General features: G+C 39.0%; 2 protein-coding genes across 5 annotated transcripts in view; one reads left to right on the top strand and one right to left on the bottom strand.

Moving 5' to 3' along the window:
• REC114 (REC114 meiotic recombination protein) overlaps positions 1-345 on the top strand; it is a gene marked incomplete at its 5' end in the record, with an annotated part of 104,298 nt that extends 103,953 nt beyond the window's left edge. Inside the window, one exon of the mRNA XM_079125341.1 lies at positions 155-345. Coding sequence (XP_078981467.1) covers positions 155-319 — 165 coding nt within the window. The 3' untranslated portion in view covers positions 320-345. The remainder of the gene's footprint in view (positions 1-154) is intronic.
• A 67-nt stretch (positions 346-412) lies between these two features.
• The window catches only part of NPTN (neuroplastin), a 67,666-nt gene continuing 45,398 nt past the window's right edge, over positions 413-22,680 (bottom strand). For 2 of the 4 annotated variants that reach the window (XM_079125329.1, XM_079125331.1), the window contains 5 exons: positions 12,344-12,477; positions 9,841-10,114; positions 2,858-2,879; positions 1,972-2,046; positions 413-1,417 (listed from right to left, as the gene is read on the bottom strand). In XM_079125329.1, coding sequence (XP_078981455.1) covers positions 1,986-2,046; positions 2,858-2,879; positions 9,841-10,114; positions 12,344-12,477 — 491 coding nt within the window. In that variant the 3' untranslated portion in view covers positions 413-1,417; positions 1,972-1,985. Of the gene's footprint in view, positions 1,418-1,971; positions 2,047-2,857; positions 2,880-6,696; positions 10,115-12,343; positions 12,478-22,680 lie in introns of those variants that run through there. The other 2 variants (XM_079125330.1, XM_079125328.1) reach the window with 2 other exon arrangements.

The following is a 22,680-nucleotide window of genomic DNA, read 5'->3' on the forward strand; positions in this document are numbered from 1 at the left end:
AAATTTAACAGTAAAACTTACTGTCTCTTTGTAAAGCTAACAACAAATTCTTTGGTATGTGTGTTTCTAACTTTAAGGCAATGTTTTTCTGTGTTTTCTTATTCAGGGTTTTACTTTTCTCCTATAATAAACTATTCTTCTGGTATCCCTGCAGTCTATCCTGGCATCAGAGGAGCTACCCCTTGCCTATGAACAATCTGCCTGGGGTGTGGAAGAGTTAGGCCCCTTTCTACGCTTGTGCCTCATGGATCAAAATTTCCCGGCATTTGTGGAAGAGGTAGAAAAGGAACTTAAAAAGCTGACGGGGTTGAGAAATTGATGTTCTATGTATATGCATAAAACTAAGGAACTTCAAAAGTATTGAAAAATGTTTTCTCTTAAAAAGTTAGATAGTAAAGAGTATTAATCCAAACACCTTTTATCAATGTTTTATTGTTAAAAACAGGTGAATTCACTTTTTTATACATCATTGCACTTCAACAGTTACACAAAACACAAGTACATGCATCTATAGTTACGTACCGCATGAGAACCTGGTCAGGTTATAAAATCTACCATCAATCATTAAATCAATGTGAAAAAATAGTATAACTAGAGTTGCATAGAATATCACCATGCTATAACATTTCAAGGTCATTGAAAACAAAAGAAATTATAAAAGTTTGCCTTGATCGAATATACAAGAATAAGGTTCAACATATCAGTGCAAAAGGATTTAAGAATTTACATGATTTAACAAAAGAAAAAAGTCACTTAAAAGCAATCATACATATATACTGCAATTCATTATATCCATTCAGTGGACTGTTCCATCTTCTTATTAAAGTTTTAGGTTAAGCCCTTAAAATTATAGACTTCAGAATTTATAAATTACTTATCTTTATATACCATAACTGCACATTTCCTCATCTGACAACATACACTAAGGAATGAATATCAGCATTTTAAACATGAAACAAGCATTTACTTTATTTTGGATTTCTCCCACCCCCAAAAATATAAATATATATGTATATATTTATATATTGTATATATCTGTAGGTTTTGAGTACTTTACAAAAATGTATCACTAGATGGCAGCAATGCATTTTAGAGCTTTGCCAATGTTAACAGCTGCTTTAAGTAAAAAATGGCGCATGCATGATCTGATCCTCAGAGGACCTTTTCACTTCTATTTAAATATTTTAACAAAGGAAAGAAAGCAACATTCACAGCACGTCAAGCCCAAATAGTTTACACCTTCTACATTGAAGCACTGTTTAAAATGTACCTGGCTAGGTCACCCTTACAGGAGAGGCTAAATAAGGCATGCTTTAGACGGTCATTGTGGTGTTGCTCACTTGAAAGGGGAGACCAAAGAGGTCCAAGCAGAAAATTTAGCAGGTCATGATGCCATCAGTTTCAGGAACCTAAAGATCTGTAAAAGAAAGATGTATTTGGAAATTAAAGAGAATACACACTGTCCCTCAGGACTATACCAAGAACCACATAAAATAAACTTTTATTCAAACAGCATGCTCAGGGATGTGGTGTGAAATTCTGATCTCCATGTGCCTAAGAGATGGTATTCTGGCCCTGTTGCCTCTTGGCCACTGTTCCTGCCCTTGCTCCCAGAAGTAAAACAGCCCTAACAGGTCTCTGGGAACAATGTGCCTAAGGTGACAATTTATTCTTTTTCACTCTTTCTAAAGGTATAAGCAAAGTAGTGCAAAATATTTATTTTGAAATATCATATGTATTCTGTATTCCAAAATGGCATCTATATGAACATGTGAATCAATGCAACTGAAAAATGTTCCTTTCTACCATTAAACTGAGCAGAGAACTTGTTCCCAGAAGAATCGGCTGCTCTGAAATGAACTAAAAGGTCTTACCACATAACACCAACTATTCAAGATTTTGTAAACGATATCATCAGAGGTAAAATGCATTTGAGTATAATTTTTTAAATTTCTAGAAGGCCATACTTACATTATAAGCAGTACTTAATTTGTGTTTCTCTGGCGCAAGTTTTTATCTTTATGATTGTTGGTAGAGTTGGTTTTCCTTTGGAGGAAAAATGGCATTGTATGAGTTAAACTAGTAACAGTGTTTGAAAGTAACACATGGAAATACAGGGACTCTTTCACTTACTGCCATCCCTGGTGTAATAAAAAACTTTACTGCACAATATCAGTTCATAACGATATACCTTATATAAAGTACCTGCATACCTTAAATTAATAGATCCTTTTGACTCCCAAGGCAGACAATATACAGGTAATTTGCCCTTTGATTTCTAAATTATACTTCGAGTACTATAAAAATGAGAGTAACTTTTACTCCACTGAACACCACTGTTATTTTTCAACTGATAAAGGACAATCATCAACTGGCTGTTCTGTGCCCTCAGACACTTAACTAAATACTTGCATCTTAGTCCCTAACTCTAGGAGACTACCAGACTTGCACTGATCCCACACTTGCAGCTCCACCTCTCTTGGATACCAGCAATTGTTAATGGAACTAACCAGTTGATCCATGCTATCTATAGTCCAGATTGAAATTAACTTAAAACTTTAGGCTTCACATACAATGGTCATTTTCCTTGAATTATCCATATAAACATGTGGAACATGCAAAATTTTAACAGCTTTTTGCATGATTATTACACTTACGGCTAAAAACAAGACTGCAACCTGTCCTGGGAATCAAAATGGTCTTCAGTTACAACTGTGTCTGGTTAAGAAGTCTGTGTTGCAACAGTCATTTCTACTCACTGTCTTCCCTATGGATTTAGCTACTCCATAAGACAGAACTGTAAACACAATACAATTCAATCAGAAACTATTAAGTCAACGTCCAATAAAGTACTTACATTGGCCCAGCTGGTTCATCATCTATATGTGTGATTCAATTTTTAATAAATCCATGAGAGATAAGAGAAGAAAGAAGAAAATTGTTAGATTCTGCAAAAGGATTAATAGGATAGCATATTACAAGTAGCAGACATGGCTATTCACAGCATTTATTAAAGGCCATTCCATCTGGAGATGCAAAACAATCATGGAGTTATTTCTAGATTCAAGTTTTAATGGCAGGTATGTTCGTTCAATGGTTTTAGTTAACACTTTGAATGCTTGTCATGAAAAACTGCAACTGTAGTGGACAGATAGGCTGAAAAATCATTATACTCATCTTGTCCCCAAGTTCCAGTGGTTCACTCTTAAATAGATGAGAAGACAAACCAACATTTCAGTTGTAAAATCCTGCTGTTTGTTTTCTTGTGGTGAATGCATGCAGTTTTGGCTCAATCCTGAAATGTAAATGGATGTGTACATCCTGTATATTTAGCCACACATCCTTACTTCCCCAAATGGCACTGTTTTTCTTTCTGTTTTGTAATCTTCAGGAGAGTCTTTAGTCTGGAGATTAAGGAAGAGGAAGCCATAACAGTTCAACCTAATGCTGAGTCAGCCATGCTGGATTATGCCAGCAATAGGCATATACATACCAGAGGATGTTGTGACACACCAGGGAGAGCTGAATAGTGACATCCCACTAGAAAAAGACTAGACAGAAAGACTGGCTCACTCTTGTGCCCTGGCCAAAACCAATACACCCATGAGATATCTTTTTTAAATCAAAAGGCTTATATGAGTTTAGAAGCCTTTTAAAATTGATACTTCATGATTCTGATTTATTAGGTTTTCTTTCATGTTTCAACTAAGGGCAACTTGGTCCCCATCAAGCAGAGATATACACACACACAAAAAAATTTTTTTTTTAATCCACAAAGAGGAGGGAACAAGTAACTGCTCTTAGTTTGTTTTTACTACATAAAAGTTAGGTGAACTAAATGATTCAGAACAGTTTGATTTTGCTGAAGGCTTCTAGAAAAACTCTCAGCAGGATTCCACAAGGGGGCTTGGTGCACATGAAGCAATTATGGAGGTTACAATCTCAGTGTAGGCATCTGCAGGAGCACATGTTGGGAGTAATGTCTGTCAAAGGGAGACATTGCTCCACCTGTTCCTTCCAGGCAACGGAGAGGCAAAGCCACTGCCAGCACACACAGTGACTGGAGCAAAAAAGGATTAAAAAAAAAAAAAAAAAAAAAAAAAAAAAAAAAAAGAACTAACCACAAATCAATGACTCATAAGCCAAAACAATAGGCTAGCAACACACCAGTGTCCACAGGAGTCCATTACTAACAACAGTACACTATCAAAACAGGTACAGTGAACAAACTAGGACTCCAGGACACCCAAGACATCTGTGTGCTGTGTGTGTGTGCAGTGGAAAGATACAAAGACATACCAAGTACTAAGACACACAAGCCCAACCTAAACCCTCCCCTCATGACGTCCTACTGCTCAGCATCCAGCCAAGCCAGCTCAGCTACATGCTAGGAGCTAAGCACCTCAGGAATTTGGAAACGACACAAAAGCAAACTTGAAAGTATTTTAAGTGCTCTAGATGTGCATCCCTAAATACAAAATTCTAATACAAGGAAGCCACATCAAAGATATCAATTTAGTCCCAGCTTTAAAGAAGGAGGGAGAATCACAATAGCCACGCTATTCTTTTCAAAGCATGACACTGTAGAGAACCAACCCAAGCACCTCAGAACACAGGCTTTCTTTCTTTCTTTCTTTTTTGGTGTTGGGTATTCTCTGGTGCCAGAACAGAAATGTTACTTTCCAACCTAACAAGCTGGTAACATGCAAAGGTCTGCATGTAGGTATTTTAGCAACAGTGCCTCTGGCATAGCTGCCATGCCTGTGAGTGGAGCAGCCATGATTCACACCGGGGTCTAAAACCCAGGAGTCCTCTCATCTCTCCCCAGGTCCACTTTCACACTGACAAAGAACAAACAGCCTCTTGTCTCCCTTCTCTCCTGCACTGAGTTACTAAGTGCAGCACCACTCTCCTTTATAGATCATACAAAAAAATAAAACAAAACAAAAACCAAAAAAATGACTTGACCCCTAAAAGGGAAGTCAGGAGAGAGGGAAAGAACAAAACTACAGAAAATAGGTACAAAAATCAAAGTAAATGAGGATTAAACAGCAAACTGAAATCCAAATTAGTTGTGAAAGTGAATGAAGTAAACTTGAAGAAAAGTGTTAACATTATGAACTGTGCATCGTATAGACCGAAGCGGAGATTAAACAAACTCCAAAAACATGCATATTGCTCACTTACCACCATGTTTTAAGGGTTTGATGCAATTGAGGGGGGAAAAAAAAGAAGTCATAGTAACCGATAAATATCAACACACCCCCAAACCCTCAGGCCAAAAGAGCCGCCTTAGAATGACTGTTCTCTCCACCTGGGAATTACTCACAGCCACTGGCTAGATGAGAGGAAGAGGACTGGGGGGAGAATGGAAACAAAGATGCTTCTGGAATCCATATGGTTAGAGTGAAGTTCTTGGTGGAGCTGCTGCACACACTGATTCTCTGCACGGTTAAAACTTCCCCACTGAAGGTACTACAGCCCTCCTCCCCCAACACCCACCTCATAATCTAAAAAAGGGTGCTCTGTGATACGTAGTCAATAACAGACTGCCTAATATAGGATCACCTCCCAAAATGATAGATTCAGAATCAAAATAACCAAGAACTGACTCTGGTCAAAGCTCATTTGTCACTGCAGTCATATCACTGAGGTAAATGTTTTATGTTTCTAAATCCACCTAAAATTTTGTCTGGTTTTAGCAGAGTAGCATTAACTGAGAGATTCATGATCACTTCCAATTTCCTCCCTTGTTTGGTCCTACTGCATTTTTTTCTTTAAGGTAACTTGTTCCTGACCCAAATGACACCTAGCCAAGAGATAGTAAATGTGTTTTAGATGTTGTTTTAAAAAGTCACATTTCTTTTCCAACTTCCTAGTGTGCTGTGAAGCTTCATATGTTACCAAATGCTCTAACCAACTAGTAGATTTGGGAATATTGGAACACCTCTTTATAAAGTTTCTAAAAGAGCATGGATATATCAGATACATCAAAATACTCCTTTCCTCAATAAAACCTCAAATATCTTCTCCACCAGTAACTTAATGGAATAGTCACATTGATTTGCTTATGAAAATTATTCCAGTTTGAAAAAGAAACTCGATGCCAGTCAACACTTTTCTTAAATTGGCTCCCATTGTTTAATTTTAATGCCTGTGAAGTCACTGAAGTGTACAGTAGAACTGAAGGTCCTAGTGACTGCTCAGGTTCACCACCCTATTTCCCCAGGGGCGGGGAGGGAGCCTTAAAGCACACATCAGTTGTTCACTTTGGCAGAGAGCTAACTCAGGTGGGCTCCAAGCAGGTGTTCACTTCTAACATCAATGGATGGCTAGACTAATATTTTGGAGGAATATACTCAAAGTGAAAACATAAAGGTCTTATTTGGCTCCATAATTCACTTATTTCTAAAAAACACATGTAGATAACCCTCCTATAAGACAACTTATTGGGTGCTGATCCTCTGACCCTAACATATTAAAGCATGCAAACGGATTTCATTTATAAAGACGCATGGGTCTTTAAAAAATAAATAATTAAATAAATAAAAGAAATAAAGAAAAAAAGCAGCTGAACCTCAACTTTCAGCTAAAGTGGTACTTGCTTTTCTAGTGGAACACAACCTTTGTATCAGTTCAAATGTATGTGTTTTTATACTTTTGTACTTAGTGCTTTTATAGAAAATGCTTTGAGTTCATATGAAAACTTTCAGTGAATTTGAAATAAACTAGGTTTTGTCACTGCTCTTACAAGCCATTTTAAAATGGCATGTATTCCTCTATAATAAGCACTACTAGGTCCAGTGGGCTGAAATGAAGAATATGAACCTGGTGCTTGAAAGAATGGCAATTCCTAATGCCCTCTCTATGAAATAAGAATCAATTTGACAGAGAAAAATATGTCAGGCCTTAAGAAAACAACCAACCCCCCCAAAAAAAACCCTTCCCAATTTCAAAGTGGCATAAATAAGCCAACACAGTGCCATAAAAATTCACCACCTTGAGCAGACAAATTCATATCTGATAAAATGTACATCTTCATCCCCAAAAAGGGCATGCATACATATCTACATTTAAATTTGGGGAGGAGCAAACGGGAAGAAAGTGTATTTGATAAGTCTGTTCTCAGTATGAAATGCATCAGGGCTGAAGGGAAACTGGCTAAAGAAGAAAAAACAAGAGCATAAAGAAAGCTCATTCACATTTTTTTTTTAAATGAGTACTTCCAGGACAGAAAAGAAGGAAGGTGGAAACAGAAATTTGAGAGAAAGAGGTAGAGAAACAAAGAATAAAACTGGAATGAAAATACTGGAGTGAGGATGGAGAATGGAGCCTGACCATACTGTCTGTCAGGAAGGGAGGGAGAGAAGGCAAACACTGTAATCATTTTAGCATCCCAGATTTTTCACCCCAATTCAAGAACGAAGAAGTAAAAGCTGCTTGCATTACATTATTTTCCTAAGAGACAACAGCAAAGAGGTTTTACTTTGCACTTACCCTGCAGTCATCTCTTTTTATGTAGGATTCATTCACTGTCTATAATAATTTTAGTTTAAGAGGTTTCTTTCCCTCCAGGAAGCTGTTCAGAAGATTGGCTGGCCACAGATGTCTCCTACAACAAACTGGTCTCCCCATTTGAGTATAATAACCAATGAACTCCTAAGCTGGGACACCATCCTCATCAACAAAATGGGTGCTTATGAGGAAGATTAGAACCGCTGGCAGGTACATGCTAAGCCAATGTATCACTCTGTCATAAGAGAAGCAGTCAGCCTTGTCTTAAAAAATTTAAACCAATTTTTAAAGTCCACTCTGTCTTTTCTTTCCTGACAATGTGCTCTTCAACCTGAAGGACAGGCTGAAAAAGGTGGTATTTGGCAAAGCAATATTTGACACTGTGGGAGGGGTGGAAAAGCCCTTGTCAGGAATGAAGCACAACTGCTCCCAAAGAGCCAAGTTAAAAGCACATGAAAACCAGGCAATTCTTTTCTTTCCAGTCTAAATATAGGTGTACTCTGTGTTGGGAATCCTAATATGTAGCAGAAAAGGGAAAACTCTCAAGGAAAAAACATTAGGGATACAAGAAAATCCCATGAAAGTAGTTTTACTTCACAGAGTAGGAAAATAAAACTCCTGAGGGACATCCTCTATCTCAGAGAACTAGAACGTGTATTTACAAAGGTCTCTGCTTCCAGTTGACACCCACCCCATTCCTCCATCCAGTTCTCTGCTGAAAGTACATTCAAAGGGGAATCCACCAGGTCTTCCTGCAGGCACCATAGTGCCAACAAAAAAACCTCTTCACCAACCTTAGCACTCATTCAAATACTCACTCTACTTAGTGCAGGCAAGGATTTAGGAGCTGCTGAGAAGAAAAGGAAGTGGTTGGTGCTCTCAAACATGTCCTTTTTAGAGTCTAAAAGTCACTGGCATGCCTTTGAAGCTGCACTCTTTTCAAAGGATCACAAAACCTCGATGTTTGCCAGATGTACATGGGGGAGCTGGGCAGATGCTGCAGTCCTATTGCTCAGCCATAGGGACAGTCAATTCTGGGGCAGGATACTGTGCCCCAGATACACAGACATAATCCTCAGAATGATAAGACTGCCACTGATGATCCCACCATCACCCCAGGTCATTTTGCACCAAGCTTATGGGCACACACTTCTGGTCTAGCTCAGCATTGGAGCAAGTGTTGGTAATGGTTAGTTAGGCAATTTTCTTTTTACCAGTGACATTAGAGGGTGAGAGGGTGGAGGTCAGGAATATTAGGAATCTGAAGTTCTAGTGATAGGAGTTTCTGTAAGTAGTTTTCCCCTGGTTGTAATCAAAGGGTTGAAAATGAAAATCCATGACCAAAAAATGTACCAATTTCCCAAAGCTTTCCTGATTCCAGGCTTATCCAATAATAAAAGACATCAGCTCTTGCTTCTCCAGTGCTTACTGACTCACCATGGTTCTACTGCTACTGTCACTGTCTTCTGTGACTCTGGGCCTGCCTTGGGGCATGGGCTCCAGGTATTAGCACTTAGCTATCTCTTAAACTGGAAGGAGGGATACATCAGACACTCTCCAAGTTCTTGTCTGTGCAACACAGGCAGAAAAGCCCTATGATAGAGAACACTGAAAATCTACCAAAGGGAACCAAAGAGCAGCTTGTTTAATGTCTTTCTTAACACGGTCTGACTTGGACTGGGACAATTATGTACAGGGGCTATAACAATCAACCATATGACAACCAATTAGATACTTCATATCTGCCTGAAAGGACAGGTGGCCTGCTACCTTGAGGTGGCTTCTAGGCTTAACCTGGATTCTCAAGCTCAAGCTGCCTGATGATCTACATTGAAGAAGGACAAAGCTAAACAGAGACTGATAGCTGCCCATTTACCACATGAGGCCTAAAGGGCAGGTCTAGGGTTTGGAGAACACCTAAAGAGGGAAAGAGCTAATTATAGTTCCTGGTGCCTAATGTTAAAAAATCTGAGCCAAGTGCAGTGGTGCGATGCCTGTAATAATGGTGGCTTGGGAGGCGAAGGCGGGAGGATCATGAATTCAAAGGATCACAAGTTCAAAGCCAGCCTCAAAAAGCGAGGCACTAAGCAACTCAGTGAGACCCTGTCTCTAAATAAAATGCAAAATAGGGCTGGGGATGTGGCTCAGTGGTCTAGTGCCCCTGAATTCAATCCCTGGTACCCCCCAAAAATCTTAATAAAAATTTTCCTTCTTTTTCCTTTTGGGATGTTTGGGAATCCCAACATCCATATAGTCTTCTTTGGGTGTTTAGAAACCACCCCAAAGAACCAAACCCAACATTACTGTTTGTAGGTATGCTCTTACCATCAGGAACCTCATCTGGCCTCTTCCTCTTCTCATACACAACAATGATCACTACAAGGATGATGATTTCAGCCAGAATTCCCAAGAAAGGCCAGAGTGGGGCCAGGTGGCTCCGTACCCTGAGGATGGTGAATACTGAGGCGGAGCCAATAGAGTTAGTAGCATTACATTCATACTCGCCAGGGTCTTCTGTGATCTGGAGGTTCATAATGCTCAACTCGGTATAATTTTCTTTGTTGATGATGAAGAAGCGCCCAGAGGTATTGACAATCTCCTGCAGAAAAAGTGGGGACACACAAAGGTCAGAGAAGGTGAGCCATTGATCAAGGGAGGGTAATATTCTCCACCCTCTTACCAGGACACTGGCAAAAGTGGATAGCAGAAACTAGTACCATCTTTGCTCAAGGAATTTTGAGCACTTCATTGATGACTTCCCTTCAGTATCACCAACAACAAAATCAACAAGCTTCTGACAAAAGGGCATAAGATTCCCATGTGCTAGTCCTCTGGACTCCTCCAACTTCCACAGAGTGCAGGCCTACTGCTATTAATTGACAATCTACTTCGAACACCTGATAAGAAACTACAGCAGGAAGAGGATGGGGAAGGAGCAGCATGAAGGACTCCTGTATTCTCACATTTTCAAACCACAGCCCCATCCAATGACATCAGAGTTTGCACAACAACTTCATGCTTCATGAGTCCTAAGAGATCTCCTTAAACTTCTTTCACACTTAAATTTCTTTCACAACTTCTTAGGGCAGAGAAAATTCCTAACTTTCCTTTCCTTTCTAGACCACAGGGTTAAAGAAAAGGTTATTCCATAAATCAACAAATATCTACTAATGTACTCTATGTATTTTATAGCCTACTAAAGGGAAGGTCAGAGAGGGAGAAGAGTGACACAAAACCCACAAGGAGCTTGAGCTCCAAGAGGGAAACAGACATCCAAAGGGATGACTGACTACAGGAATGTATTGAGATGCCCAGGAGAGGGTGTGTAAGGAATGCTGCAGGGAACACAGTGAGTGGCCACTGCTGGGAAGTCAGGGAAAGCTTCAGAAAAGAGCTCATGTTTATACCAGATCACGAAGGAAGAGAATGAATGAAGCAGAGCCATGAACACGCCAGGAAAAGACTGGTATCTGTGTGAGGAAAGGGTAGGAGAGTGCAAGAGCAGGGGTTTGAGTAGAACTGGAATAAGCTCACAGCACACATCTTATGCGACACTGGCAGGCCAAAAAAATTTGCCCTGCAACAATTAACACATAAACACAGCTGGAAGGAAAGGGGAAGATTATTCCCCAAATTATTCTAATTATAGCACACAATCATGTCTGTGTTTGAGTGTGGGTACAGCTGAAATGGGGAATCCAAAGTCTTCAAAAAAGGAGCTATTTCACAAAGTTCCAAGCTTCAGTTTTCAAGAGATAAAAATACCTACTAAATAATTTCAACCTGTTTGGCAAAAATGTAGTGTCTTATTTCCCAATGACCAGTAGAGGGAAATAGTCATTTCCTTGCCAGCATCTTACAAAACTCAACATCCTGATCTTTCAAGGGTCTGCCCTGACGACACTCAACATCTTCACTTCCCCACTTCTCATCCTGATCCCCCTTACTAATGAGTTTTTGAAATTTAGACATCATTATTAATGTTGGAGTCATTATCAACACTATTCTATCAAAAGGTCATGGGAAGGCTGGGGCTGCAGTTCAGTGGTAGAGCACTCACCTAGCACATGTGAGGCACTGGGTTTGATCCTCAGCACCACAGAAAAATATATAAATAAAATAAAGGTACTGAAAAAAAAAAAAAAAAAAAAAAAGAGGTCATGGAAAGAAAAAGACCTGAAATTTTAAAAACTAGACATGATCCTTGGTTTTGCCACTGACTTGAAGACTGTTAATAAAAGAGGATGCCTAAAAAGTATAGCATTGGGTACATAAAGCCAGAAAAGGTAAACTGGTTAGAAATAAAAGAGAAAGTAGGTGGTTAAGGGCACTGTCCAAACACCATCAAGAATTGTCCCACAGGCTGGAAAGATATTCTCTTTGACCTTTTGTGTACCAAACAGTGTCAGATACCAAGGCGTAAGGTTGCCCTTGGCTCTCCTTGGGCTATATCAGTATTTTCTGAGTTCAAGGAATATACTTATAACTGCCCTCAGTCTTAACAAAATCAAAACAAGTACTCTAATGGACTAGAATAGTAAAATATTTAAAATAGGATTAGCTCTTTCTGTGTCCTATCCTGAAGGCAATCAATCTAATTCCCTATCAGACAGTTTTTACAAATTATGTAGAGTCCATGTTGGACAGAAACTGTCCTGCAGATTCAGATGTAAAGCATCCATCACCCTAGAAAGGATGATTCAAGCCATGTACACATCCAAGAGTGCAGATGTTGGAGCAACTGGCCCAGATATCTGGACCTCCGTAGTAGAAACTCCAGCAACCACAGAGACTCAGGCACTGATGAGCAGGGCTGCTTCCTACTCACTGTGAGCACACCATTCTCCTTCTTGCGCCAGATCCACTCTGGGTGGGGGTAGCCAACTGACTTGCAGTACATTATGGCATCCTGCCCTTCGTTCTTGTTCTCACTCCGTTTATGGCCAGTGATATCAGGAGCGGCTGTGAAAAAGTGTTAAAAAAAAGTTACCACAGGAGCTACTCTAAATAGGGTAGAATCAAGAGTCTTGCTTCTAATGTAATTGGTCTTTAGGCCACATGTTCCTATTCAGCTTCAATAAAGAGCATTTCAGGTAAGATAATGGAGCCAATCTCATTCCTCACCCACACCCACCAAAGCAGCCAAGCAGGTATCAGGGTTATTAACCTAAGGTTCTACTAAAGTAGGTAATTCTCCAACTTATAGGAAAAAGACACAATTCCACTGGCCCTAAATTTTCTCCTCTTTAAAGAAAATGCAAACAGAAGCCATTATTATCTCCTATACCAGCAGTCCAGGATTTTTCTTCAAACACCTGCACTAAAAACAATTATGGATCATGTTCAAATGTCACATACTCCCCTTAGAGAAATAAGAGACTTGTGGTCAAACACGTAAAATCAAGGTACATAAAAACAACAAATGCTTGGATAAGGTACTCCATAAGTATCAATGACCTAAGTTCTCCCAGGAAAGGGGGAATCCAGCAATCCAGTTTTCAAAAGTGGAAAGAAAAGGATGAACAGGAAATTAAACCAGTATCTCAAATGCTTTTGTTAGCAGCTTAAAAATCTTACTTGAACACCTCATTTGCAACAATCTTGATGAAACCAATCCTGGGGTTCCTAGAGGGCTTCTCTACTTTTAGAGATCACATAGGAAGAAATGAACAGTGCCTACAATCTAAAAATCACATCAGTTTCAATGATCCAAGACGCCTGTGATGAGGCTAATTCCTTGAATTTAATCTTTTATCTTAACTATACTTTCCATGAATGCTGAACTAGTAACAGTAACCTGATAGCAATAAAATGTAAGCTAGACATCACTTTGTTGGCCAAAGTGGGGAAGAAAATCAATAGGTCTTTGTTCAAATTCCAGTTTTGCTCACTTTTTATAAATTCCGTGCTTTGTTGCTATTCCCATTATCAAACAGATAATTCTTGCCCCACACTACCTCCCTGTTCTTTTGTGTTTGTTTGTGTACTAGGGACTGAAGCCAGGGCACTTAACCACATCCAGCTCTTTATTTATTTTATTTTGAGATGGGGTCTTCTTGCTAAGTTGCTTAGGGCCTTGCTAAGTTGCTGAGGCTGGCTCTGAATTGGCAATCCTCCCACCTCAGACTTCCCAGCCACACCCTGTTCTTGAGTAAATAAGATGTCAAAACATTGATTTTGAAGCTGTAAAGTCCTACAGAATTGTACTATATAATGGATTGATACCAGGTACTACCTCTGACTTGCTTGGCTTAAGAAGAGTCCAAAGTCCTACTACTCAACAGACTGTGCTTCTTAGGCACAAAATGGTCTTATACTCAGCTTCTAGAGGAACCTGGACATGGATGGAATGCACAAAGACTCAAGCATTTCTACAACCAATCCCTGCCAAACTGAGGCTGGCTGTTCAGTACAGTGTGTGAAATGTTTTCTAGACTGGATGTTGTAAAGGAGACATCTTTTTGTTTTTCCAGGCAAAATTCTTTACTATCAAAGGGAGTGATCAGACTGGCTCTATCTTGTCCTAACCCAAACTTTCCCCATGGCCACTCTATCACTATTCAGGCCTACTGGTTACCCTTCCTTAGAGATTTCTTCAGTCAAAAACTGATAAGGAGAGAGTGGTATCCATGGTTCATATTAGGGGAGTAGCAATGGAAGTGGGGAGAGGTAGAGAGATTCTAGACATATTTTGTAGGTTGAGTTAATATATTTGTTAATGAATTATATATGGGACAGGAGGAAAAAAGGAGCCAAAGATGACTCCAAGGTTTTAGCCTGAGTAATCAATCGTAAGAATGGAGTTGCCAGTCACTAAGATGCTCAGGGCAATTTTTGTTTGATTATTTTTGTTTTGTTAGGGAAGAAAGCAACAGTGGTAAAAATCAGGAGTTTAAGACTAGGACATTTTAAGTTTAAGAAGTACATTTAACAATAAATGAAGTTGTCATGTAGGCAGCTGGATATCAATTCTAGAGCTCAGGGAAGTGGTCTAGAGTGAAGATACAAATTCCAGCTTATCTATGGTGTCTTTTCCCATTTTTACTTTCCTTTGCCTCAAAGAGAACACTCTGTGCCATGTATCAGGCCAATGCCTTTAGCACTGTGAGTTAAATACTATTAGCTTTTGCTCTGGGGACTCATTCACAAGGGTACACATTAAAACCACCCAGAAGGCTAAAACTTAAGTTGGCATAGTGCTCTACACCTCTATTTTTTTTTTTAATTGTAAACAAATGGGATACATGTTGTTTCTCTGTTTGTACATGGTGTAAAGGCATACCATTTGTGTAATCATACATTTACATGGGGTAATGTTGTTTGATTCATTCTGTTATTTTTTCCCTTCCCCCCACCCCTCCCACCCCTCTTTTCCCTCTATACAGTCCTTCCTTCCTCCATTCTTGCCCCCTTCCCTAACCCTAACACTAACCCCTCCCTCCCCCCATTATGTGTCCTCATCCACTTATCAGCGATATCATTCGACCTTTGGTTTTTTGAGATTGGCTTATCTCACTTAGCATGATATTCTCCAATTTCATCCATTTGCCTGCAAATGCCATAATTTTATCTTTCTTTATGGTTGAGTAATATTCCATTGTATATATATATACCACAGTTTCTTTATCCATTCATCAATTGAAGGACATCTAGGTTGGTTCCACAATCTGGCTATTGTGAATTGAGCAGCTATGAACATTGACGTGGCTCTACAGCCTCTAAAAAGTCATTTTTCTGAAAGAGTACAGACTTAAAAGGTCAGGAGTGGGGAGAAGGGTAGGAATAGTTTTCACTCTTACCTTGATATTTAGAAGGAAGAGAATGCCACCTTCCCCTTTCGTTCATCTAGTGAATTATTCTACAGAGGTTTCCATTTACAGACGGGAATATGCTTTAAAAGCACATTTTGTTGGCCACATTTATAGAGTATAAGCATATAAGAAAATATTTTCATTAGTTAGTTCAAATGATGCTTTAATCTTACCAAGCAGTACTGTGTGAAGTTTAGGAATATTTTCTCTATCTAATGAACTCCAAAGAATAATGCCTTAATTACCTTGGATGAAGGAAGTGTGACTACTATACTAGGCAAAGAGAAAATTAATCTAAGCTACGCCACTCTACCCCTCAAAGGAGTGATTGAAAACTACCATACTTTTACCTTTGGATCAATGAAAAGGTGGGTCACTTATATCTTTTACGGTAGCTCCTTAATCAGAATGCCTGTTCTTGTCCCACCTGCTGAGCAGGACAGTGCGCCTACAGAAAAAAAGGTAACTCTGCAATCAGAGTACGTAGCAGCAGTGGTCAAAGACAGGTCCCTTAGAGGTCAACAACCAGTTTTAAAATAACTCACAAATTTCCTGATACACTGCCTTTCAAGACATGAAGCCTAATTCCCCTTAAATGTTAGGGCTGGATTAAGTGACTACCTTCTAATGAGTAAAATAAAGCAGACTAATGGTGTGCAACTCTGGAAATGTTCACAAAAAGCACTGTGGCTTTCTCTTCTCTGTCATCACACATTCTGAGGGGATGGTAGCTGCCATGCTAGGGTGGTGTTCAAACAGCATATGGAGAAGCCCTCAGAGTCCTGCCAAAAGACATGTGAGTGAACCACCCTTTTTTTTTTTTTTTTTTTTTTTGCGGTGTTGGGATTTAAACCCAGGGCCTTGTGCTTGTGAGGCAAACACTCTACCAACTTAGCTATCTCCCCAGCCCCGAGTGAACCACCTTTGAGAGTAGATCCTTGAGCCCTGGCCAAGACTTCAGATGAGTACACCCCAGCAAACAGTTTGAATGAAATCTCAGGGAAGACTCTGAACCAGAAACCCTACTAAGCTATTCCATGATTCCTAACCAAAGAAACTGTGACATGAAAAGCGTTTTTCTAACCTACTATGTTTTGGGATAATTTATTACAGAGGAATAGATAAATATACCAACTGATGAAATAGATATTAACCCATTTTCATAAATTGGGAAACTCAATTTAGAAAAGTTATTTAATGTCTAAAATTATACTGCTAGTAAATGGTAAAACTAGAATTCAATGCAGGGCTATATCACTCAAGAAGTCATGCAGTTTTGTACTTTACTATACTGAGGGGAAAATAAACCAGAATAGGGTTGACAAAAATAGAAATATTTAATAAGCATTATTGATACCTGCATAGTGAATTTCCCAACTGTTATCTTTACTTGTAGATGTACTAGAAGCCCTGAAATGGGACTGATTTACCCGTCAGAATTTAACTACCCCATATAGTAAAATGTAAGAAGCAGAGCAGAGCTCTGGACTTCAGTGTGTGAGAAATCTGGGTACTTTAAAAAGGCTCTATTACTCACCAACTGAGTAAAGCTGATCATCTGAGTTTCAATTTTACTTCTGTAAAATGGGAATAATACCCACATATTTCACAGAGATCTTGTAGGAATTAAATTATACCACTATACTAAGGTTAGAGCTCAGGATCAAAAATAAACATTTAGATTTGAGCTACTATTACGAAAAGGAATGGCTAAGGCTTAGACTCCAGCATTGTTGTTAGGTCTAGGAAGTCAAAGAGATACTGATTATTATGTGCTTTTCTCATATGATGACATAAACGGGATTTCTGTTGTAACTCCAATAGTTAGATACTGGTTAGATACTGACAAATTATATTGATTAATGGCCTATTTTAGTGCCTCACCTTAAATGGATTTGCCATTTAATAAGGCACTGCTTGACCAGGTCTATTGGTTTGAAAGCATGTCTGAGGAGCCTGACTAAGCCTGTATATAAAAAAGCCTGTATATAATAAGCAAACAGTCCTTCCTTCCCTGTATTCACTCAAGGGGGCATATACTGAGTGGCAAGAGTAAAGGGACGAAACAAAAAAGAGATCCACTTGGAATATTACTCGCTTTCTGGCCTTGTTAGTAAAATACTCTAATCATGTAAGTTAATGGTTATCCTTCCAGTACCCTAATGAATGGCAATGCAGGGTCCCCAAAAGCCTCAGTAACCCAAAAGCACTTGATCCAATTTCCTTATCTGGGTAATCTGGGCTTTTGGCATGTTCTTCAGTACCCTCTGTTTGCCTGACCTGCCTGTACTTAGAAGTAATCAGCTTCTCTGCCAGGCTGTGTCAACTCAGGCAAAGGAGGCATGTTCAGATGAAGCTGATGTTAAATACAGTTAACAGAAGAGACCTGAGAAAGGGAACAAGATATGAGGCCTCACACAAAGACTGTATTTGTTGATCACTTTTCAAAGCAAACTTATAACCTAACAATTCTCTTTTACAAAGAAAATCTACTCTTAAAGGTGCTATCAATAAGTGCATTGTTTCTAAGTAAATACACTCATTCTCTAGTCTTTTTGCTTTCTTTATGCAAATCTATCCAATCCTAGAGACACCTCATTTTTGCTGCAGGCAAAATATAGGCTTTACTGAAGGCAGAGGGAGAGTTAAGATTTACTGCTAGTGAAGGGACTATGAGGAGGAATATAGGAAGGAATTTGAGAATAATCCAGAGGTGAGCAAGAAGGATGTAGATTTTTGGTACAATAAGTGTTCTCCACATGGAGTAGACTCACTGTGAACTCAGAGCAATCTAGGACCTGTGCTGCCTTCTGCAGGTAAAACCACTGAGAAGACACATAAGTTTCCTCTAAGACAGTGGTCCTCAACCTTGACTGAATACTATAATTACCTGGTGTATTTTTAAAAAGCACGTTGCCCAGCCCAGGCCATGTTTCAGATGAATTAAAGGTTGAGAATCACCGTTCTAACACTTCTCCTGGCACCAGTGATGGAAGTTGGGGACTACAAAGAGGGAGTATTCCCATGAGACAGGGAGATGAAATGGGTGGAGGTGCAGGTACAATGAGGTAGCACTCTCAGGTTGGGAAGGTTATAGTCCTCACTACTAGGAAAATGAGTTTGGCATTCATTTCCTTCAGTATGAAACTCACCCATGTCCATGAGGGTACCACAGACTTATCAGAGTCTCTCATTCTATTTCATCTAATACTTGGGAAGCTGAGGCCCAGAGAAGGAAACTGACTGGTCAGGGTCACGTCAAGTTTAATAACAGAGCCACGATTAAAACCCATTTCTTCTTTCAGTCCAAGGCCTTTTAATTATTACATGCTGAACATAGCAATATGGTTTTATGCTTAGGAGCAGTCTCTGGTGCTAGAGTGCCTGGTAAGAACCTGGCTCCACTGGCTAAGTCTGCCACACTGAGTCAATCATTTGATTTTCTTATCTGGAAAATGGAGATTACAACAGGTTGTGAAGACTGAAAGAGAGGAAAGGAACAGTGCTGGCACATAGTAAGTAGGCAATCATGTTAGTTGTTCTTATTAAGAAAAGTCAGAGTAGCACCCTGAAACGGCGGGGGGTGGAGTAGAAAGAGTTTTTTGGGCCAAGGTTGATGTTCAAAATGTCCTAGAGTTTCAAGGTATTATTACCATGCTTGCAAAGACTTCTCAAGTAATCACAATTCTGGATCAGCTCTGGCATCTGCTCTGACTTAAAAAACGTCACATCTAGGCACCTTCACCCATCAAACTAACAAATTCCTTCACATCAAATGAAGAAATGACTGTGAATATGCTGCACATACTGAAGGGGCTGTACACTTGTGAAATGTGTATTATTCCTCTCAATAGTGATATTCATCACTATCATCACACAGTTCACATCAGCCAGTTTGGACTGTGATCTGTCACCTATAAGGCATGTTAACAAGCAGGAAATAGGGAAGCAGGGGAAAGGCCTCTTCTAGAAATTCTAAAATTTGTTCCTAAAAAATCTTCAAAGGAAAAAAATAAAAAAGGCTAAACAGCAGGAAGGAGAAACAAAGATCAATTTGACTTTTGTAGCAACCAAAAGACTAATACTATTAAGAATATCCAGGGAACAGTAAGAGATGGTCCTAGTAAGTCACTAGGCTCAAACTTTTCTGGGGCTGGGATGTACCTCACATGAGAGGCAGGGATGTATTTTCTGTTGAGGATTTGATGACTACTAGAACCATTTAATACAAACAGCATTAAAACTCAAACTCCTAATTTCTTATATTAATCAAAAAGGTTTAGAGATAAGAATAGGACTGGGGAACCTGGCAGAAATTTTCTTTTTACTTTGTAAATTATATAGACATTTTAAATTTGCTTTTTTATGAGCATATTTTTTAATTTTAGAAAGCCAAGTACTCAAAGAGAGAGGGAGCAAGAGGCAAAGAGTTGAACAATTATAGGGATAAAAATTTTCAAGATCCGGGGCTGGGGTTGTGGCTCAGTGGTAGATTGCTTGCCTAGCATGAGTGAGGCACTGAGTTCGATTCTCAGCACCACATGTAAATAAATGAATAAAATAAAGGTCTATCAACATCTAAAATAATATTTTAAAAAAATTTTTTTCAAGATCCTTATAAAGGTTTCATAAAACTTCTATAAGATGTGTACACCACAACCTCTGAAGTCTCTCTGAAGCCAGGGAGAAATGCCTTTCTTGGAGTGAGCTAGGCAGATCCCTGAGAGGCAGGTTTAAGAGCAAAGGTCACAAGGTTGTTACCTGTCTCCTAGACAGCCTTGCTCTGTCTTCAACCCCTGCATCTGCTCAGGTCACCTGCCAAATACCTAAGAAATAAAACCCTTAACGGTAATAGCATCCCTCTTCTTAAACTGTGCCTCATCCTTGTCTTTTATAAAAGGTGGGGGAAAAAAACCTACTCCAGATTACATGTAGATATTACCATCCTCAAAATTCTTTCTTGACAGCAATCTATAGGCTAGGGAGAAAATACATGGTCAGCTTGGATCTATTTCCAAACACATGCCCCTTCTTCTGATTCCTATAACTTTCTTTTCTTTTGTATACCACAGGTAACTCAAGATTTGATGATATGACAAATAATGCCCAGTTCCTGGTTAGGTTAAGTCCTTCTCTCCCCACAGCGGTGAGGCCAAACACCTGCTAGAGATGTTCTGAAAGATAAGAAAAGCAACAAAGGAAAAAAGGGGCTCAATGTACAATAAGTGCTGAAGAAATACACACATATGGTCTGAATTAAATTACCCTGAAGTGCTGATGCAGTTAAAGTAATAAATGGGGAAGATTCTCAAAGCCTTCTTTCAGCAAAGCGGTCACTTATGTTCCTAAAATTTCTCTGTTCTCAAGTACGATCACCTCTTACCTGTCAATTACTCAGCAAAAATTTCAAATCACTATAACTATAAAAAGTTAGCTGTCTCTAACCCCAGTCTGGAGGCACTGAGGAAATAAAATTAGAGTTACATGACAATGGTTTGGGAATTAACACACACCCCACTGTAAATGTAAGGCAGTTTTTCTACCCAACCATGACTGGAAACTAGCTTAGAATGTGATCTTGAGCCTCTATAAACCTTCTTAAACTTAATACAGAAAAAGCCAAATATTCCTAGTCTTCACCAGACTCAACTATCTATAACCTGAAAGACTGAGACATTAATTATTCACTTGTTTTTTTCTAAGTGTTAGAGGAGAGAAGGAGAAGAGAAAGACTAGAATTCCTTATGAATTTCCTTCAGAGATTTAACATACAAGTTATCTACCCAAGAACAGTCTTTAGAATCTCATGAAACAATTTTTTCAGGGCCTGCTTTCATAAAATCAGGATACCTACTCCATCTTCCTCAGTCAGGTGGTATAGTAAAAATGCAAGGGGCAATCAGCACCTTGAATATGATACCATGTAATAAGATACCATGCATGTCTTAACTTCTATCTGAAAACACTACTTCCAGCGCCTCCTCTTCTCTGTCCCTCCCAACTGCTTTATATCTGCTAAAGAAATGTGAAGAAAGATGCATCAAGGGCTGCTGAATCCCACCTTTTAAGGCAGTCAAACCAGTGGAAAACCTATCTCTGTTTCCACTCTAAAAGTGTTATTTAGAAATTAACTCCAAATCCATAAGGATTACAGTTAGCCAAGACTTGCATTATGTGTAATTATCCCTCAAGTTGGAGAGGACCACTAGCTAGACACACCAATTTCTCCTTCCCTGATCTATCCTGCTCTCTGCACTTCGGACTTTATGCTCAAAGCTCAGTCAGGAACGATGCAGATATTTCATACAGAGTGAAAGTCTCCTCATATAGTACGGCTCATCTAAGTTGGGGAAGGTCCTCACTGACTTAGAGAAAACAGTTTCTCACACCCTTCATCCTCATGTTGAACACATGTGGCATTCTTCAAAAACAAAGTACGCTAGATTCCTTTAAGAAAAGGGAAGAAATCAAATGCCAGGTTCCAGCCTGCTGGGACCTATAACCACTGTGACTTCAACCCTTGAGGCATTCAAAATTAAAATCTGGCAGCCAGAGGAGGCAGTGACCCATCCCTTCTTCAACTCACAATGCTAGAACCGCATCATCAAGATATTACTTTCATTTCAAACGATGGAAGGGAAACTAAATGTGACTAAGACTTTTTTTTTAATTTCTTTTTTATTTTTTCTATTTGTTTTTTTTTAGTTATACATGACAGTAGAATATATTTTGACATATTATACATACATGGAGTACAACTTCCCATTCTTCTGGTTTTACATGATGTGGAGTTAACAATGGTTGCATATTCATATATGAACATAGGAAAGTTGTGTCCAATTCATTCTACTATCTTTCCTATTCCCATTCCCCCTCCCTTCCCTTCATTCCCCCTTTGTCTAATCCAAAGTACTATTTTTCCCTTACCTTCCACTCCCTTATTGTGAATTAGCATCTACATATCAGAACACTGAGTCTTTGGTTTTTGGGGATTGTGACTAAGCCTTTCTTTTCATATATATATATATATATATATATATATATATATATATATATATATACTTATGTTTTAATTGTAGATGACCACAATACTTTTATTTTATTTAGTTATTTTTATGTGGTGCTAAGGATTGAACTCAGTGCCTCACACATGCGAGACAAGACTTTCTTAAATCTGCATTTGATATCTTCCAAATATTTAAAGGAAGACCTGAATACCTATTATATAAGCGCTTACTTTTTCCTGAATCTATCCATCTAGCTTCCAGGGATGATCATATGGATTTAAAGGACAAATTTAAGTCCTTCACAAGAGAAATGAAAAAACACTAATAAAAGACTTCCTCTCTTCAAT

This window comes from Sciurus vulgaris, assembly GCF_902686455.1.
Source record: "Sciurus vulgaris genome assembly, chromosome: 2".
Taxonomy (NCBI): domain Eukaryota; kingdom Metazoa; phylum Chordata; class Mammalia; order Rodentia; family Sciuridae; genus Sciurus; species Sciurus vulgaris.